Here is a 20,821-nt window from a genome sequence, read left to right as displayed (position 1 = left end):
TCTTGCTTAGAGACGAATATTCCTCGACTAAAAGGCTGTTCAGCCAAGGAGAGGCCAGGAGACAAGACCGGGAACGCGACATCCTGATGCCAGCTTACTTCAAAACTGGATCTTCTCAGGGGAAGTGTGCGGGCTGGACCAGTGAGGACAGCACTCGCCGCAGGGGAAGCGGAGGGACAGCTGTCCCGACGGACGATGTCTGCTTTTGTACATCTGTTTCACGACTTAGTTAAAACTTTAAATGCCTTCAGTGGTTTTTGAGAACGGATGCACATCTGTCCCAAGGAAACGCAAACCAGATAACAAAGAAGTAGACAAAGGACAGGGCCAGCGACGGTCCCGTCAAGCTGGGACAGGTGTCAACTCACCGCCAAGGAAAACACCTGAAAAGCTCGGCGCGCTTTCGAGAAAGCACCTCGTAAAGGGCCAGCTTTATTCCAGACAACTTTCCGGTACGGTTCAGATTCCTCCAGAGGGCACGGCCACTGAGCGGAGGGGCTACTGACCAAGGCGCAGGGGCTGCGGGAGGCGCTGAAGGTCGGGGGTGAGCCTGCACTCGGGGCCGAGCCCACACTCGGGGCCAGCCGGACGGACGTGGCGGCAGAGCAGGCTCCCGTCTACACGTCCCTGCCGTCAACCCGACGGGAGACAGCCTGCCCGATTTCTGTTTCTTTGAAACGGAGGCTGTGGTGCCAGGGCAGGTAGGCAGCGCGAGGTGGGCACGGAGAAAGCAGAGCTCGCGCGGGTGCCCAGACAAGAGCCGTGCGTGACAGGTGTAAGCAGCGTCCCGTTCTGTGACGATGCGGTGAATGGCAGAGATTTTTAATGTTTTAATCTTCACTTTGGAAGATTGATTAAACCAGTTCAAATCAAAACTCAAAGTGCAGAATGTGAAATTCAGGAAAAATAACAGACATTTTAAATAAATAATTTATTTATTCAAAATAGTTTTCTTACCTTATTCACAGTTTCCAGTTTACAATGAAAGAAAGAGGGAGCAGTACCTATCCTCGATCGGCTGTCCTAGCCAGTCAGAGAGAAGCGGGCGCTCTCAGAGCGCGCCCCGAACTCAACACCGCGCAGCCCGCGACACGGGGGGAGGGCGGGCCGCCTTCCGTGCGACCGGGAAGCGCCGTAGACGCAGGATGTTTCTTGAACCCAGCTGAACCACTAAAGGCATCTGGATCCAAGTTCCCCTGACCACGGTAACATCATCCAAAATAATTCTATCTTAAACCCATGGAGCCCAACAGACTTGAAACCTGTTTACAAGTGCAGCTGCATCACAGCAAGGGTGTGAACACGGAGGCACCACGTATGTCTCTGAAAACCAACGCCGGGGGCTTTCAGTCTGGTTCTGCCTTCACTTCAAATGAAGCAAAGAACTCAACCGCGATGTGTCCGCGACGGGAAAAGAGAACTGTGTTTCCACTGCTGTGCCTGTCTTTAGGGACAGGAGAGGCTTTCCCTCCTATTTAATGACACGAAGCACCGAATGGACAAACCGGCCCCCAAGAGCAGAAGGCACTGACAGCGTCTCTGCGGACGGAGCTTCAGGCCGAGTCACTGGCCGCCACTGCCGCCGCGAGCAAGCTGATCCAGCAACTGGATGAGGACGTCGATCCTTTCCAGAAGAGTGGAGTTTCTGTTAGCGGTAGCTCTCAAAAGCTGGGAGTAAATCTGCTTGTTGGTTTTGAGGACTACATCCTCTTCAGTATTACTGCCGCGTTAAAACAAAAACAAAACAGAAGTGCACAGTGAGGTCCACCGACGATCCAGAAAGAAACCCAAATAAGCAGTCCCCGACCGTCACTGCCCACAGGGAAGCGGGTGGTCCGTTAAGGCCTATTCCATGCTTACCTTCTCGCAGTCACTGTTCCCAGGCCCGTTTTTAGATATTTACTTCAATACGTCAATTAAAACCAAGGTTCATTCTCTTCACAAATATCTGAGTGCCTACTATGTACTGGGAACTGCTCGTGGCCGTGAACAAGACCCACCAAGCAGAGTCCCCGTGCTCATGGCATCTTCGGTCTACTGAGGTAGCAGTGGGGGGGGGGGGGGGAGCGCACGGAGGGGGGAGTGCATTAAACAAGAAGAAAACAGCATGTCCGATGATACGCTACGACGAAAATCCAGCCTGGGGCAGCCTGGGGCCTGGAAAGCTACCCAGGATTTCCTCCCTCCTCCGTGCTGAGCCTGACACCCCTCAGCCCTGTTAACGAGCACACATCTAACGCGACTGTGGGGAGGTCTTCCCTGGAGAACCCTCTGTAGAACCTCATTTCTCTTCTCCCTCTTATTCCAACTTCTTTAATCGGGAAAATCTCTCTTCCTCTCAAAACCACCCATGGCACAGTAAAGCGACTGTTTAAAATGCATTCACCATGTACAGTCTGGGCCTAAGATGGCTAGGTTTTAGTTCTGGGCTGGGGTTGACATTTGCAAAACCTCTGATAATCTTACAAGAAATTTAAACTCCTTTCTGGGGGCGCCTGGGTGGCTCAGTTGGTTAAGCGTCCGACTTCGGGTCAGGTCATGATCTCGCAGTCCATGAGTTCGAGCCCCTCGTCGGGCTCTGTGCTGACGGCTCGGAGCCTGGGGCCTGCTTCCGATTCTGTGTCTCCCTCTCTATGCCCCTCCCCTGCTCATGCTCTCTCTCAAATATAAAACATTAAAAACAAAATTTTAACTCCTTTCTGACAAATCAAGGCAACAGTACTTAATCAGAACCAGTGCTCCAAAAATTAATTCTTCATGGACAATGATGCCACACTTTAGCTGAGTGCCTAAAGATAATAGATGGCTGCTGGGATCATATATTTAAAACCCTCTGAGATTTGTTCTCATCCTAATTCTGAATCTTAAATCATCATCCAATTTCTACAAATGATTCCCATCCTTAATCAACTCTCATCAATAGTCTCACTGAACCATGAACTCTGACAAGAAGGGCCCCAACATTTCAAAAGCTTATCTTTCTTCCAAAGGCAGCTAACATCTCTGTTTTCCTTTTTAATAATTTTAACAAATACATATGCATATATATTATTTGCATATATACATATATATATATATGCCATTTTTAAAAAAGTTTTCAGTTATTCATTTTGCGACAGTATATGCATGCATGCAAGTAAGGGAGGGGCAGAGAGAGAGAATCCCGAGCAGGCTCTTCACTATCAGTGCAGAACCCAATGCAGAGCTCGAACCCATGAACTGTGAGATCATGATCTGAGTTGAAACCAAGAATCGAACCCTTAACCGACTGGGCCACCCAGGTGCCCCTAATATTAACAAAATATAAAATGTACATACCTGGCCAGGCACAGCCCATAAATCTAAAAGATCTGCCCTCTGCACCATGGTCAAGAGCTTCCCAAACCCTCAAAGATTAATTTTTCATAGTTTTCAATTCTAGGAAACCCCAAAGCCACCAAAAGGTCAAGAGGCTCCAATCTGCTAAAGTAATGAGTATTAAAACTACAGTACAAGGGTAAATAAGTTCTTAATCCAAAAAGAAAAAGCACAACCCAATACACAAAACAAGCATTTCTATAGGGGCACCTGGGTGGCTCAGTTAAGCGTCCAACTTCAGTTCAGGTCGTGATCTGGAGTTTCGTGAGTTTGAGCCGGTGTCAGGCTCTGTGCCGACAGCTCACAGCCTGGAGCCTGCTTCAGATTCTGTGTCTCCCTCTCTGCCCCACCCCCACTCACATAAACGCTCTCTCTCAAACATAAAAAAAAAAAAAAGCAGCATTTTTATTGTTTTTTTTTTTTAACGCATAATTTTTGAGAGACTGAGAGAGAACATGAGCAGGGGAGGGGTAGAGAGAGAAGGAGACAGAGAATCCGAAGCAGGCTCCAGGATCTGAGCTGCCAGCACAGAGCTCCGTGCAGGGCTCAAACCCACGAACTATGAGATCATGACCTGAGCCAAAGTCGGACGCTTAACCGACTGAGCCACCCAGGCCCCAGCCCCACTCCCCCCACCAAAAAAGCATTTCTAACAGAACCACATGGTTGTCATAAGAGGAAATTGTCATAAGAGGATTCAAAGAAAATTAAAATTTTTTATTTAAAAAGTTTTTTAAATTTATTTTGAGAGAGAGATACAGTGCAAGTGAGGGAGGGGCAGAGAGAAAGGGAGAGAATCTTGAGCAGGCTCTGTGCTGCCCGCGTATAGCCAATGTGGGGCCAACGTGGGGCATGAAACCATGAGATCATGACCTGAGCCGAAACCAAGAGTCGACGCTTAACCAACTGAGCCACCCAGACACCCAAAAAAATTAAGATTTTTAACTGCTAAGCTCAGTTTTTCTTTTTCTTTTTTAAAGCACAGGTGGGGTGGGTAGAAAAAAAATCAACAAAACAGAAACCTACTAGCATTTCCTTTCTTTTCAAGTCTAGCTCTGATCTCCTTTTACTCCAGACAGAAACGCTCCTGGACTCCTGGTGAGGTAGCAGGGCCACAGCACAGGTCTCCCTCCTAGCGACAAAGTCACGTGTATCTCCTGTGCCGGCCAGTGACACACAAGAGACACACGGACTCAGGAACCAGTCTGTTTTGGAGCCCTATCAACATATTAACTGTATGCACACGAATACCACATTTAACAGTCTTCGATAAATTTTGAAAAAATTAACACAAGTTAGCACAAGAGGACTTCATGCATCCTACCCAAAAACTTTAAGCGTTTTTTTTTGACAGGATATTAATAACCTGAGAAGACGGGTCAGAAGACCCTCCACTAAAATAAAACTACTTAGGCCACACACAGAGGAGAGGACAGGTATGTTTACAAAAGGTACCATAGGACGGAACTGTCACCCGTTGGCCAATTACTCAGACCACCAATTTGCGAAAACCCACAAAGAGCTGGTGGTTCTCACACATATTTATGTCGCCACCTTGTGGAAACCAATAAAACATTTCAAAATTTCCACTGCCGTTAAACAGGAAAAGCGCTAACTTTTTCAACTGCGTGTGTCCCCACATGCACGGTCCCCTCCGCCTTCTCCCTCTCTGGTTCTTCAGAAGGTGGGGTGTCTGCCAACCGCTGCCCGGACCACCAGACCCTGCTGAGAAGCAGGGACAGGGCGGAGAAGGTGCCCGAGGCTGAGTGCTCCGCCCCACAAACGCTCTCCTTAAGGCCGCAGAGGATTGTTCGAAAGCATTTACTGGAGGGGTTTCTGCTCAGAACGGAGACAGCTAGAGCATCATTCCCACCCTTAGGACAAACCCAACAGCACAGAGCAGGACAAACTACCACTTCAGGAGTTCGGGACTGCTGGAATCTATCAAAGGGTTGGGGTTGCTGGGCCACCGAGGCTGCAGACTATGGACAGACAGGGAGAGGGAGAAGTACTTCCTGGCCTGCGGCAGACTCTGAAACTGCTAAGGATTTAGCTACAACAGCGAACGAGCCGGGAGAGGCCGAGTGAGGGAGCGTGGGGCCCCTGGGAGCTGCAGGTATAGGATGAGGTCACCTGGCCTTATAGGCTTTTCTTCAAGGACCCCACCAGATGCTCACATAAAAAACCTGGTGAGAGTCCTAAAAAAGGCCCTTCGTGTGGGCTGGGCAACGGGACCTGCTACGGCTACGAGAGGGGCAGGCAACCCCACCCAGATCCTCCTCTCCAGGGAATGGCCAATGTTTATAGCAGCACTCCCAACAATAGCCAAATTATGGAAAGAGCCCAAATGCCCATCAACTGACAAATGGAGAGAGAAGATGTGGTTTATACATACAACGGAATACTACTTGGCAATGAGAAAGAATGAAATCTGGCCATTTGTAGCAACGTGGAGGGACCTGGAGGGTATTATGCTAAGTGAAATAAGTCAGGCAGAGAAAGACAGATACCATATGTTTTCACTCATATATGGATCCTGAGAAAATTAAGAAAAGACCATGGGGGAGGGGAAGGGGAAAAAAAAAGTTACAGAGAGGGAGGGAGGCAAACCATAAGAGACTCTTAAATACAGAGAACAAACAGGGTTGATGGGGGATGGGGGAGAGGGGAAAACGGGTGATGGGCATTGAGGAGGTCACTTGTTGGGATGAGCACTGGGTGTTGTATGGAAACCAATCTGATAATAAATTGTATTAAAAAGATAAAAATAGGGGCGCCTGGGTGGCTCAGTCGGTTAAGCGGCTGACTTCAGCTCAGGTCACGATCTCGCGGTCCGTGAGTTTGAGCCCCGCGTCGGGCTCTGTGCTGACCGCTCAGAGCCTGGAGCCTGTTTCAGATTCTGTGTCTCCCTCTCTCTCTGACCCTCCCCCGTTCATGCTCTGTCTCAAAAATAAAGAAACGTTAAAAAATTTAAAAAAATAAAATAAAATCAAGTTGCAAAAAAAAAAAAAAAAGCAAGCCTTAATCTGCAGGGTGGAGTCGGAGCGGGTAGGAGGGAGAGGAGGGCAACAAGGCATGTCAGCCTTCGGGCACTGGTGAGAGTCGATGCAGACAGAGCAGTGAATGGGGGGGGGGGGGGGTGGGCACACTCTTCCCCTGGGGCAGGGGCACTGTGAGGCCCAACGCGGAGACTCAGAGACCCAGTTTCTGCCTAAGAGAGGTTTACCCAAACTAAAGGAGAAGGCCTGGCCAACGCCCTTCCCGCCACAACAGACTAGACGCACCGAAGGACAAGTAGGAACGGAACAAGGACTCCGGACTAGAGCTAAGAGGGTGCAGACAGAGCCTCTCTGAAGTGCCACACACCTTCCTCATGAAAATGCTAAAACGAAAGGTGGAGTAGACGGGAAGAAAGATATCAGGAGACCCGCTCCACACTAAGCCCAGGCACTGCTCGAGAACTTGAAGCCTGTGATTCGTGAAAAAGTAACCGCAGTGACAAAAAAATATCTCAATCACAGCTCAGCTCCAGACTAGGAAACTGAACTCAACCCCCTTTCCTAAAGGTATAAAAACTCCTGAGAGATGAAAATGATGCCCCTCAGTCTGAGATGTCCAGTTTCCCACAATCAAGAGATGTAGAAAGGTAAGGAAACCACACGTGTAAGACAGCAGAACCAGACTCAGATGACACGGATGCTGGAGCTCTCCGACAGGGGATTTAGGACAGGGATCACTGTGTCAAAAGGCTCAAATGGAAAACATGGACAATACGTAAGAACAGACTGGCTAGCTTCAGCAGAGAGGTGGAACCCACACAAAGAACCCAGTAAGAATAGCAGAAATGAGCACAGTAAACAGAATGCCTTCAACAAGTTCAACTGTAAGTGACTAAAATCAAGAATCAGCGAACCTGAAGATAGGTTAATAGAAATCACACTGAACCCTTGCTGCCCCGAAAAAGGGTGCAAAGGCAAGGGAACTCATAACAGCTATGCAGAAGATCAGTCTAGCACAGGAACAGCTGGAACCATGGAGAAACAGGAGACAATGGAGCAGGAGAAATAAAAACACCGAAGAGGGAAGAAACCATCACAAGGCACCCAGGAACAACAGGTTCAAACTGCTGGGGGAGGGGCGCCTGGGTGGCTCAGTCAGTTGAGCGTCCGACTTCGGCTCAGGTCATGATCTCAGTCTGTCAGTTTGAGCCCGGCATTGGGCTGTGTGCTGACAGCTCAGAGCCTGGAGCCTGCTTCTGTTTCTGTGTCTCCCTCTCCCTCTGCCCCTCCCCCTCTCACGCTCTGTCAAAAATAAACAAACATTAGAAAAAAATTAAAAAAAAAAAATCAATACAACCAATGAATTCCTAACCAAACTGACCAAGGGGGGGGGGGGGGGGGAAGATCAAAGTTGCCAATATCAGGAATGAAAAAAAGCTACCACTACAAACACCTTTAGACATTAGCATGATAGTAAGTGAATACTGTGAACCTATACATCTGACAACAGACAAAAAGACTTTCATTCACTCAGAAAATTTTATCTATGAAAAGAAGCTAAACTCTTTGTGAAAAATTTTCAATAAAGCCAACTCTAGGTTAAGATCCTTTCACTGGTAAATTCTAACAAAGCTTTAGGGAAGAAATAGTTCTACACTTCTAAAAATCAGGTGAGGACACACGGGCACACTGATTTCATGAGGCCAGCAGGCTCTACTCCCAAAAGCAGACAAAACCACTAACAGGAGAGAATCATCCCCACAAACACACACAAAAATCAAGTATTAGTACATGAAACCCCAGGGATATTAAGAAGAATGATAAATCCCAACAAAGTGTAGTGTATATCAGGGATGCAAAGCTGCTTTAACCTTAAAAAAAAAAAAAAAAAAAAAACTCTCAATGAGCCCCACATTAACACACTGAAGAAGGAAAACAATGTGGTCATTTCAATGCTTAGACCAGAAGCATCTAACAAAAATTCAACATCCACTAATGATAAAAGTTAGGAACAGAGAGGAACATTCTCAACTTAAAAAAAATTTTTTTAAGTTTATTTGAGACAGAGACAGTGTGAGTGGGGGAGGGGCAAAGGGCGGGGTGGGGGGCAGTGAGAGAGAATCCCAAGCAGGCTCCGTGCCACCAGCTAGAGCAGAGCCCGACATGGGGCTCAAACTCACAAAACTGTGAGATCACATGACCTGAGCTGAAACCAAGGGTCAGACGCTTAATTCATTGAACCATCCAGGCACCCCAGAATATTCGCAACCTGATTAAGGGCATTTATAAAAAACCCACAGCTGATGCTACACTTAATGGTAAAAGACAGCACGCTTTCTCCCTGAAATCCTGGGGCTGACCACAAAGAGGCAGCAAAAGAGAATTCTTGAAGTGACAGAGCGGTTCCGGATGGTGATTTTGGCAGGAGACACAGTTCTCTAAGTGTTTGTTAAAGCCTGAAGAACTGTATGCCACAAAAAAGTAAATTTTACTATGTATAAATTAAAACAAATATAGATGGGCTCTGTGCTGACAGCTCAGAGCCTGGAGTCTGCTTCAGATTCTCTGTCTCCCTTTCTCTCTGCCCTTCCCCTGTTCACCTGCTGCCTCTCTCTCAAAGACAAATAAACATTAAAAAAATAATAAAAAAAATAGAGACGAAAATTACCTGTATCTGAAGATTATAAATTGGTAAAACATGCATGGGATAACTGACAACGTATGTGTTAAGATGAATGATTTTTTCCCCTTATTTTCCAAATTTTGTAATATGGCCAGATTGTATGTATATTTTAAAAGGAAAGACATTATTGGGGCGCCTGAGTGGCTCAGTCGGTTAAGTGTCCGACATCGGCTCAGGTCATGATCTCACGGTCCAGTCTGTGGATTTCAGCCCCGCGTCGGGGCTCCATGCTGACAGCTCAGAGCCTGGAGCCTGCTTTGGGTTCTGTGTCTCCCTCTCTGCTCCTCCCCTGCTCGTACTCTCTCTCTCAAAAATAAATGAACGTTAAAAAAAAATTAATAAAAAAAGACATTATTTATGTTACCTTCCTGATCCAGTACTCACTGCTAGAATTCCAAGTTAAATTAATAATGCCAATATAAGAAGTCTGGTAAAACAACAGAATTGTATAAGCTGATACAGGTGTAGAAGAACATTTTTTGCCAAGACGTTCACTCTTTTCACCAAGTTCCTGGGCATTACAAGGATTCTGACATTCTGTCATCTGCTTCCTTTCTATCGGTGCATTTGGTGCCGGGTATCAAAACTGTAGTCCTGACTTCCCACTTAAAGACAACGCTCAGAAGGGTTACTAGAAACAGTCGAGGTCTTCATTCCAGGGTCATTCATCTCTCTCAGGGCAAATATTAAAACCAATAGGGTATTTACTCTTAGAAGCAAGATCTGTTTCTACAGTTTCGCTGTATCATAGGCCACACTGCGAGGAGTCTCATCTGGTTTAACAGGTCACAGCACCACTTAAATCCCTGGTCGCCCACATACAAAACAAGAACAAATACAACCTATCCTTTCCCGGGGTCAGTAGAAATTACCTTTCTACAAAGTAAGGTGCTAGAGAAGAAATTTCCAGAGAACAATTCCATTTACCTCGTTTTCTTCTTAGTTGAAGACAGCAGTTTGATGGACTGAAGGAGAAGGAATGACAACCGAGATTCAAATATACTGAGGAGCTTGATCACTTCTTCTCGACTGAGACCAGGCGAAGGATCAGCGGCTGGAGCGCTCTCGTCACTCTTCGGCTACCAACGACAAAAGGTCACTTCGCCTCAGCTAGCGGACGATTACGGCTCCGCACCCAGGGATGGGGCTGCGGTGCTGTCCACCCCATAAACGTTTTAGCCAAAAAACAAACCAAAAGCAGACCCGAGGTCATTTTCCCCCAGGCACAGCCCGTCGGTGGCAGGGGCCCTGACGAGCCCCTCATCCTGGAGATCATCCGACAGACTAAAAGCCGAGAAAAATGTCTCACACCTAACAGGCACTTATGTAGGAATTAATCCTGAATGGAAACCTACTTCCCCCGAGCGCACACTGACAGAGCAGGAGGAAAACGGATGCTCGACGGGGTGTGACAGAGCGGGGCTGGACAGGCTGGCGTGCGATGGGGACTCGGGGAAGCTTTTCGCCCCAGCAGAAGGTGGCATGAATGGTGGAAAGCCAGGCAAACCAGAGATGCTTTCCAAGGAGCTTGCTGAAGCCCATTCATCGTTCAACTGCTCCCTGGCAGTTTACCGGAAGTTATACAAGAGCTACGTGCCTCTTTCTTAAAAACAAACACAACAGGGGCGCCTGGGCGGCTCAGTCGGTTCAGTGTCGGACTCTTGACTTGGACTCACGATCTCATGGTTTGTGAGTTCGAGCCTCGCATCGGGATGCTCTGAATTCACTCTCTCCCTGCCCCTCTGGCACTTGCTCTCTCTCTCAAAAAAAAACTTAAAAAAAAACCCAACAACCAGTAACTTCCTTTAAAAAAACAAAACAAAACAAAACCAGAACAATGATAAAAAAGACACACACACACACAAACCATAAAAGAAAACAGAGACGTTACACTATCGGAGCCTTACTAAGGTCTACGTGGTTAAAGAAAAAAGTATTTAACATAAAGCTATAGTTCCAACTTAAAGAGTTTAATAATTCCACCAAGAAAATATAATACATCACTGTTAATGTGTTTTTATGCAAAGCACATATGTATGCATACATTTATATATGCATATACACACACAATATACATACCTCACCCCCACCATACGCCCACTATATACATTCACCATTTAGCTTAAGGCACACAAAAACCAAAGATAAATATTTCTCCATTTACCTGGTCAAATTCCTCTACAAGCTCCTTTCTGATGAGTTGGAATGCGTGTTTAGTTCTCACCATTATATCAAGAGCCCCAGATAGTGTTTTCAATTTTCCAACGTTGCTATTCTGACCTACAGTATGAAGCACAAAATGATCATCCCTTTCAATATAAGTCTAGAAACCATTCCAATGTCAATGTATTACTGAACATTGATTTTCGAATCCCGTAAAGGTAGCTCATGAGAATCTCAACAGGTTTTCTCAATCCAGCTTTTAGTAATTATCCCTGGACAAAGCAAAAATCACAACGGTCTCCCTGATACACCATTTGGTTCTGTGAGGGTGACAACCCAACCTCCCTGAAAGACCTGAGTGTTAAGGCAAAGAAACCAGCTGGAAGCAAATGTTTCTATTCTATTCTCTCTCTCTCTCTCCCTCGCGCGCGCGCTCTCTCTCTCTCTCTCTCTCTCTCTATATATATATATATATTTTTTTTTTTGGTACTCAATTTTTAAAGGGAAATTAACCATACTTATCCTCTCTCAGCAAATTTGTTCCCACTATCTACTGTTTTTATGAAAATGATGCCTGCTCTCTCGAAGGAATTCAAACATGGCAGAAAATTCAAAGATGTAAATCAAGAAAGGTCACCCAAAACCCACTCCCAGAGAGTGTGGCGGTTAATCCTGCCGTAGGATGGCAAAATGTTAACAGACGTACTCTCAGTAAACAGGATTTTTAAAACCGGCTTTGAACAGGCCATGCTTTCACAGATGCGCCAAGTCTAAATCACAGCCCGGTGAGAGACTTCCTCCCGGCCACCCGCGCCCCGCCCGCAGTGCCTCGACTTCCTTGTGCATCCTTCGGGGGACACTCCCCTGGAAGAGTCCTCCACGTGGGTAAGTAGCACGTTTGTTTTAATTTTATACAAGAAAACAACTGAAAGAAAACCAAATGAGCAGCCATACTTCAAATGAACGTGTGTCTCTACCGCACAAGAGCTAGGTCTCCAGGGACCCCTCTGCACAAGGGAGCAGGTGGGCGCGAGTGAGAGAACGCGGGCAAACACCCTCTGTGTGCGGCAGCAGCTTGCTCCCTGCTGTGGCTGAGCCCGGACAGAGCGGGCACGCTCGCTTTCGTCCAGCCCTTCCCTTCCCACGGATCTGTGCCCTGCGCGGGCCTACGGTTCTGCTGCCACAATCCACCGCTGCCCGTACCCACCGTGTTTCAAGGGGTTCACCGCTCCGTTACCACCGCTTCTCCCTTCCTAAGTCGTTCGTGATGATTTAATCTCTGATGGTCTCAACTGACTTGCCCCATTTTTTCAAATAAGGGAGCGGGGGCTACGTTTCACTATTTCTATGAAATAAATAGGTCACTGAATGTAATCAAATCCATTTTCTAAACTTCAAAAAGTGTAGAGACTTCTAGCCCCTACCCAAAGTCATCAACTATGGCAAATTAAAAAGAAAACGTTATTTATCATCAAGAGAGATCTCCGGGTCTGCCTCACTCTAAGAGGATCCCACACTAAGTCGATGCCCACAAACATGAGAAATGAAAACGTAAGACTTACTGGTCATCTGAAACTCCGCAAACGCCACTCTTTCTAACTGCACTCTAAGGAGTTCACAAGGAGCATCTTTCAGAAGCTGAAAAAGCTTAACAGCTTTGCTATAATGAAGATCTGCGAGCACCCGGTGCTGCTTCCTAAGATGTTCATCACCAACCTAGAATCAAAAACAAATCCTAAGCCAGGAGTTATTTCACAGTATTTGTTATTGCACAATAACTACTTAACTAAGTCTCTGGATCACTAAACATTAGTGTTGTTTCTCTAGAAGTCTTCAACAGTATTAGCTCTTACGTTTAGGTGTTTAATTCGCTTTTGGTTTATTTTTGTATATGATGTGAGGTAGGAGTCCAAGTGCATTCTTCTGGCATGTGGACATCCAGCTGTGCTAGCACCATGTGCTGAAAAGAAAATTCTTTCCCCATCGCATGGTCTTGGAACGCTAAGGCTTGCTTCTGCCTTGGGGATATCAGGCCACCTGGACACGCCTGAATTTTGATTAGGACCTCCCGGGACAAGGGCTAGAGAGTCCAGGGGCAGTGGAACATGAAGAGAAATCCTCTGTGGTTAAGCTGGACCTCAAAAGGACAATATTCTCAGGCTGAGGGTACCCAGAACGCAGCCTATGCCCAAGGGACTGCAAGACAAATTATCTTGGTCCTGAGCAAAAAAACCAAAACAAACAAATTTTAAAAAAGGGGGGGGGGGGGAGGGGAAACAACCAAACAAAAAACATCCCTGAGAATCTTCCAACACAAGATTCCTGGTAGAAGCCACACAACCTCTCTGGAGGAATGCACCATCAACCTGGGCTGCAACGGATTCTTAAGACACACATGCATCTGAGTACCGGGATTCATGTACCAGGCTGTTCACAGCTATCAATAATTAATGAAAAATAATAAATAATTAACAATCACAGATTATTCCTAATAGCCTCAAACTGAAAGGCCCCAAAAGTTCAGGAATCACAGAGAGGATAAACAAACTGTGGTACAGTCATTAAATGAGCGCTACTGAACTAGAAAATGCACTGACCGGGAGGAATGTCACTAACACGACGTCCAGGGAAAGGCAAATAAACCACAGAAGACTGTGTACGGTATGATCTGATCTATAAAGTTCACAACCAGGTAAAACGTAAACACACTGTTTTAAGTGGTCCAACAGGGTACATGACGGAAAAGTCCAGGACGGCAGTTACTCTGGGTGGGTGTGGAGGGAGACTCAGCAGGGAGGGGGAGCACACAGAGGGGACCTAACTGGGTCAACTAATACCCACTCAACTTGTAAGAGGAAAAAACGCAGCGCAGGCGAGAGGGAAAAATTACCTACGCTCCAAATTATTCGAAGGCAGCTAACAGAACACGCGGCATTACAAACACACACTGAGACGGAAGACCAACAGCCAGAACGCTTGTAAATGGACTTGGCATCGAACTGAGGTCGGAAAGGCAGTACCTGATTTCTCAGACAACTGTGGTACATGGACGCCAGCCTGTGATGGATGGTCGCAGCTCGATACTGACAAAGAGGCTGTCGAGCAGACACCGAGTCCACATCACAGTGTTTCAGGGACTTCATCATAGCCTCACTGACTTCTTTTTCAATCTGGGGTTTTTTTAAGGGGGAGGAGAAAACGATGACAAGCCTATAATCTTAAAAGTATTTAAATACTGCTTGTTAAGGAAAATATGTTCAGTATCTGTTAAAGGCTGAAAGTTGCAGACTCCTTTTCTAGCCCAGCAAATATTATTACCTGCTCTTGAGCTTTTCTAGATAATGGCGCGTAGTCTTGCTGCAGAGTTGCCATAGTAAAGTAAGTAGTGGACAATTCCCAATTCACTGAATCCCAGACGGCTGGGTGTATGTCTCGCGTTCCCAGGGACCTTAGAGCTTTCAAATAGTAATCAACAGCCTGTGCGGGGAGGGAAAGACACAGTTCTCACTCAGTTTAAATCTATGCCAACAGCATACTAAAAATAAAACATCCTTGGGGCGCCTGGGTGGCTCAGTCGGTTAAGCGTCCGACTTCGGCTCAGGTCACGATCTCGCGGTCCGTGAGTTCGAGCCCCGCGTCGGGCTCGGTGCTGACAGCTCGGGGCCTGGAGCCTGTTTCAGATTCTGTGTCTCCCTCTCTCTGACCCTCCCCCATTCATGCTCTGTCTCTCTCGGTCTCAAAAATAAATAAGCGTTAAAAAAAAAAAAAATTTAAAAAATTAAATCAAATAAAACATCCTTTTAAGTCACCCAGATGTTGATTTGATCTGGGGACAATTTACAGAAGGGCAATATTATGAAAGGAACAAACGATCTATGAAACGGTTTCACTGAAGAAAAGCTACTTAAAGTGGCTGACCGCACGCCAGTCCACGTTTCCATGGCAAGTCCCTAAGCCTTGGTGCTTTCTGACTTCTGCTCATGCATGAGGATGCATTTTCTTCCTTTGGTTTTTCTTTTTTTTTTTATAGTTTTTTTTTTTTTAAACATTTGTGTATTTTCGAGACAGAAAGAGAGAGAGAGACAGAGCATGAGCAGGGGAGGGGCAGAGAGGGGGAGACACAAAACCGGAAGCAGGCTCCAGGCTCTGAGCTGTCAGCACAGGGCCCGACGGGGCTCGAACTCCCGAACCAAGAGATTATGACCTGAGCTGAAGTCGGACGCTCAACCGGCTAAGCCACCCAGGTGCCCCTCGTTTTTCTCCTTCTTAAACGAAAATTTGTTTGTATAACTAGTAAACGAGAAAAAAAATAACTAGAAGAGTCTAAGGATAAAAAAATCGCTGCTACCTGACTATAAAAAAGCAACCCCCCACGCCCCCTGCCTGAAAGGCATGCCCATTACATTTAAGCAAATAAAATCACATTTAATTCCACCGCCCGGCAATAATTTCTACATGTCTTGTAACTATCTACTCTCTGTGTATCTGTAAAGTGGGAAAAAACCCCTGAAACACAGTCACTTTCCCTTTACAACCTCGCATGCCGTGACCATGCTTCACTAGCATGCTCCGAGAGCTCTGAAGTACTTGTTAAGGGAGCGCGCCTGTTCCTTCCCCCTCTCCTACGCTGCAGGTAATTTGATAGACAAAAGAAACTCAATTTTTAAATTTCATAAAAATGTAAAATTTGAAATTTCTTACATCTTAACCATTTTTTTTTAACGTGCACCAATTTTTTGTTCAAGATTATTTGCCTTTTTTTTCTATTGGGGCCGTTTATTCTCAATGATTATCTTATTTTTGAAGTAAGTACCATGCCCAATGTGGGGCTCGAACTCACAGCCCCAACATCGAGAGTAGCGTGCTTTACCGACTTAGCCGGTCAGGCGCCCCTATTTTCGACGGTTTTTAACTCTTCCCTATATATGAAGGGTTTATTAACCTCTGACCTGTCATAGGTTACAAATATTTTCACGAGACTGTGGTGTGCTTTTCAATTTTGCTTTCTGTTATACATTTAAAAACCATTCTTTTTACACAGGTCCATCGTTTACTCTGTTTCCTACTTATTGTATCGTGCGAGGCAAGTCCCGTCCCGTCCCATCCCAAAGGCTCTTCCTTCATCTTCTCCTGGCACTTTCCCAGTTTCCCTTCATGTCAGCCTTTACCCCGCCTGCCCCCTGATGTCTTCTCTGGTTATGCCAACACAACCCACTGATCGTCTTTTCAACACGCCAGCTTCTATACTCAATTCTCCACATCCTAGGGTCGGTTTCTAAGCCTTGTAACTGTCTCGTCACACACCATCGCCACAGCTCTCGTTAGATGTATGGTATTTTCCTGGAGCCACGGCAAAGCTGAGGGCCGATTCGGCGGAAGTGGATGACGTCCGACATGGAAGCAGGTGTGTTACCTTATTATAATACAAGCCTTCTTCCGGTGAAAACTCCCGCTTAAATTCATCACCGGCACCGCAGTGCGCCTGCGCACAAATTCGCATGAGTCTCCCCGTGTTACACAACAAAAGGGCAGCGTTTGTAGCATCATCGATTGACTCAAAGTTGTGGATTCCTTTTTCAAAACAAGAAAAGCTTTTTTTCCACAGCTGCTGCTCCGCAGTAGACACACTCTTGCTCACTTCACACAAAAAAGAAAAAACCACACGTAAGCGGACATCAGTGTAAACCCCGTGTATCCCAGGGAAGGACGAGGGGACGAGGGGAGGAGGGGAGGAGGGGAGGAGGGGAGGAGGGGAGGAGGGGAGGAGGGCAGGGACAGGACGGCTAAGGAAGCGGCCAAGCAGAGTCACCACGGCAAGCTGCTGAGCTGCTATCATTGTCCTCACTCGCCTCAAATTCACGGTGAGGCCCTACCCCCCAGTGTGGCTGTATTGGGAGACGGGGCCTTTAAAGAGGCAACTACAGCTCGAGGAGGATAGGATGGGCCCTAATCCAACATGACTGGTGGTGTTCGAGGAGAGACAGACACCAGGGCTTGCACAGAGAGACCAACTAAGGACATGGCTAAAAGGTGGCCATCTGCAGGCCACAGAGAGGGGCCTCAGAAAAACCCAACCTTGCTGGCACCTTGATAATGAACTTCCAGCTTCCAGCTTGTGAGAAATACAATTTCTGTTGTTTAAGCCACCCAATCTATGCTATTTTGTTATGGCAGCCTGAGCAGACAAATACAATATGAAAACGTGGCCCTTCTTCACTCTTAACTAATAAAACAAGCCAATAAAATTATCTGACAAAGCACGATGTTATGAAGATTCAAAACACATGGTCCCATGGAGTTAGGTGGAATCTGTGTTGTATCCAACCCTCCTAGGTTTCTATCGCTTTGATGCTCCTTCACCACCAACTTCCTCCTCCAAACGCACCTTAAAAGCACAGGTTCTTACTTCTCAATCAAAAATACGCATGTGGGTTCCTGGGTGGCTCGATCAGTTAAGGCTGCTGATTTCGGCTCGGGTCATGATCTTACGGCTCCCGGGATAAGCCCTGTGTCAGCTCTGCACGGACAGCCGGGAGCCCACTTAGGATTCTCTTTCCCTCTCTCTCTGCCCCTCTCCCCCTGCTAGCTCTCTCTCAAAATAAACATTCAAAAATATATATATAATAACATTTTCTTTTTAAAATTTTAAAGTTATTTTTACAAGTGCAAGTCGGTGGGGGGGGGGGGGGAGGGGGGGGAATCCCAAACAGACTCCGCACTAACAGCGACACAGGGCTTGAACTCATGAACCATGAGGTCATGACCTGAGCTGAAATCAAGAGTTGGACGCTTAACCAACTGAGCCACCCAAACCTCCCAATACGGCAACACTGTAGAAAGCGTGGACCCTCTGTATCTCTCGTGCCAAGCACAGGCCACAGACCACCGCACGCACGCGCACACACACACTCACACTCTCTCTCGCTCTCGGATTACCTGCTGTCCTCATTCCTCTCAGCTCTTCGCCTCCTCACACCGGGTCCAGTCTTTACACTGCCATCATTCTCACGGCTCCAACTATCCCCCCACCTTCCATCTGAGCGATTCCCCAACCTGCGCCTTGCTATCCCAAATAGCTCTAAGTCCAGGTTCCTAACCAACAACTGAGCGAGACCTTCTGCTCACATGTCCGCTGGTATCTCAAACTCGGTGTGGGCCCAGCTGAATCCACTAGCCTGTGCCTGAATCACACAAGGCCCCCGCGTTACTCTCACCACCCACTGGACCGCGCCACCTCTGGCTCCTTCTCTAGGCTGCCTACTCAGTGTGGACAGCACCCCCTTTCCCGTATCTGCCTGCCGACATCCTGTGTATCACGTACCAACCTGCTCGAACCACACCTTCTCCCCAAAAGCCCTCCAAGAACCTCACACCTTCAACGAACCTCCGTCCCCACTCTTCTGGACTGCACTTGTGCTCATGGCATTTTCCAAAGATTTACATTTCCATCTGGCTTCCTGACACGGAAGAGAAACTAGGTTTCAGTTGCATACCCAGGGGAGAGCCTAGCACCGGCTGGTTGTGCGCTTCACTTTTGAACGGATCAGATGCAGAAAGGAGGACATGGAAATGAGGACTCTCAAAGGGCAATGGCTTTTTATTTCTCGAGAACTTCAGAATAAAAGATTCTTTAAGAGAGCACCCCTTTATACACAAAATCAAATGCCACAGGTCTTTGCCGAAACCACAAAACCAGCATGATTTTCTACCAGAATAGGCAATAAAGAGGACTCCAAAGAGATACTCACCTACTCTCTCACTCTGCAGTGCAGCTGCCTGATTCATGTAAAACACACCGATTTCATTTCTGATATTACCCATTCTCTTCAATACTTGTACATAGTGTTCTGGGTTTTGGCTTTTTAAGTCACTAAATTGCAAGATTTCATTAGCAGCTTCATAACACTTACAACTAACTGAAAGCTGACTCTCTAAGTCTGTAGACAAATCAGTTGCCCATGCAAATCCTTAAAAAAAAAAAAAAAAAAAAAAAAAAAAATCACCGTGAGTCACATGAACCCTTCTTCCTTAGTATCTACATAATCTCACATTTTTAAGACCACAAAATAAATCTAATACTGTATAAACCTAAGATTCAATCAATGCAACTAAAATTAAGTTTCAAAGGAAAGATCCTTTATTTAAAAAAACATATTTTCCTGGGATATTAATGTTTGAATAAGAAATATTTTCCTAAAAATACCAAAAACTTCCCAAGACCTGGATTTTACCAAGTACACCTGCTTACTGGTACAAGCCTAAAGTTTGTGGATACAGAGTAAATCTTTTTTTTTTCTTTTTAATCAATGGAAATAGTTCTTGAAATAAAGCTGATTGCTACCAGAGGCTATTTAAGTACATTATGGCTTGCGATGTAAGTTTAACTCATTGAAGAAGCTACTAGCTCAAAGACTTGAGCTCAAAGACTTAAACATGCTATGGAGTGGGAATGGAATAGACTTAAGTGCAGGGCTCAACATTCAAGAAGGGAAAAGGGAGTGCTACTGCCGTTAACACTGGAACATGAGAGAATGCCACGCTCACAAACAAGTGTTTTCAATGAAATTAATTTGATGGGAGTGGTAAAAACACACTGAAGGTTTTCTCACTGTGTCTATGAAAATAAAATGATCATTTGAGAAACTCAGAAGGAAAGAAGGGGAAGAGAGAGGGCAAAAAAATGAAATACTACATTTCTCCCCAGTGTACTTCTCTAGATATTACATGTCCAAAAGTTTTTGGGAGGTGGGTATCAGGTAATAAACATTTCAGGAGCAAAAGAAGACAATTCCATGGTAAGTAAAAGGACTGATCTCTTGGCTCACTTACTGCCCTAACTGCAGTGTGCTGACGACTGTACCGAAAGAGGCAGGGATAGAGCCACTAGGAATAATACTCCGATTTCAGAGCTTTAATATCTCACAACTCCAGAAGAAATATATATATATTCCCTAAGATAGTCAGCTATGAACGAAGTTTAAAAAATGATCTCTGTATCTGAGCCCCTGGAAATCATTCAGAAGGTAATTCATTCACTTTTTCCAACTGTTAATTCCTTTTCAAAAGAAAATCACGGCTTGGTTAGTGGACTGCAAGGTCACCTAGAAAAACCTGGACGGAAAGAGGAGTAAAAGGTCAACACAGCTGACTTAGAGCTTATTTTATCGTTATTTGAGAATTTCCAATTTTACAACTAGAACGATTTCGAAACCACTTTACGCACAAATACACACGGAATCACACTCGATTTTAAAGTTAAGAGAGCAGAACAACAGAACTGCAATATTGGAACGCTAACGTTCCCGCCACTTCTCCGGACACACCCCGGTCGGTGCGCGTCACAGGCCTGGCCGACGCACCTTGACACGGGGACTCCCTGTGGAGGCTGTGCAGGATCTCCTGGTCTTCTTTTGTTTGATAATTAAACTCCTCAAGATGTGCGGCTCTGTTGTTTGCGTTCTGGGCCAGCATTAGTTGGATATCACCGCAGAGCGTCAAATATTGAGAAAGAAACAGCAGCACTTCAGAAAGCATATTGGTGCAGAGGCAGCAGTAAGTATCTAGGCAGAAAGGACGGCAAAGAGAAAAGACACTGGTGCGTGAAAAATTAACATAATGA

At 46.0% G+C, this 20,821-nt stretch overlaps 1 protein-coding gene across 3 annotated transcripts in view; it reads right to left on the bottom strand.

The window, feature by feature from the left end:
- Positions 1-912: 912 nt before the first annotated feature.
- The window catches only part of EDRF1 (erythroid differentiation regulatory factor 1), a 40,079-nt gene continuing 20,170 nt past the window's right edge, over positions 913-20,821 (bottom strand). For 2 of the 3 annotated variants that reach the window (XM_019424650.2, XM_019424651.2), the window contains 9 exons: positions 20,562-20,762; positions 18,951-19,169; positions 16,616-16,839; positions 14,521-14,679; positions 14,223-14,372; positions 12,765-12,918; positions 11,204-11,319; positions 9,967-10,118; positions 913-1,720 (listed from right to left, as the gene is read on the bottom strand). In XM_019424650.2, the coding sequence (XP_019280195.2) occupies positions 1,564-1,720; positions 9,967-10,118; positions 11,204-11,319; positions 12,765-12,918; positions 14,223-14,372; positions 14,521-14,679; positions 16,616-16,839; positions 18,951-19,169; positions 20,562-20,762 (1,532 nt within the window). In that variant the 3' untranslated portion in view covers positions 913-1,563. Of the gene's footprint in view, positions 1,721-4,383; positions 4,515-9,966; positions 10,119-11,203; positions 11,320-12,764; positions 12,919-14,222; positions 14,373-14,520; positions 14,680-16,615; positions 16,840-18,950; positions 19,170-20,561; positions 20,763-20,821 lie in introns of all 3 variants that reach the window. The other variant, XR_008424980.1, reaches the window with a different exon arrangement.

Source organism: Panthera pardus, unplaced genomic scaffold (assembly GCF_024362965.1).
Source record: "Panthera pardus isolate Hobbes unplaced genomic scaffold, ASM2436296v1 HiC_scaffold_22, whole genome shotgun sequence".
Classification (NCBI taxonomy): Eukaryota; Metazoa; Chordata; class Mammalia; order Carnivora; family Felidae; genus Panthera; species Panthera pardus.
The sequence above is the reverse complement of the archived record's forward strand: the minus strand, read 5'-3'. Positions and strand labels throughout refer to the sequence as shown.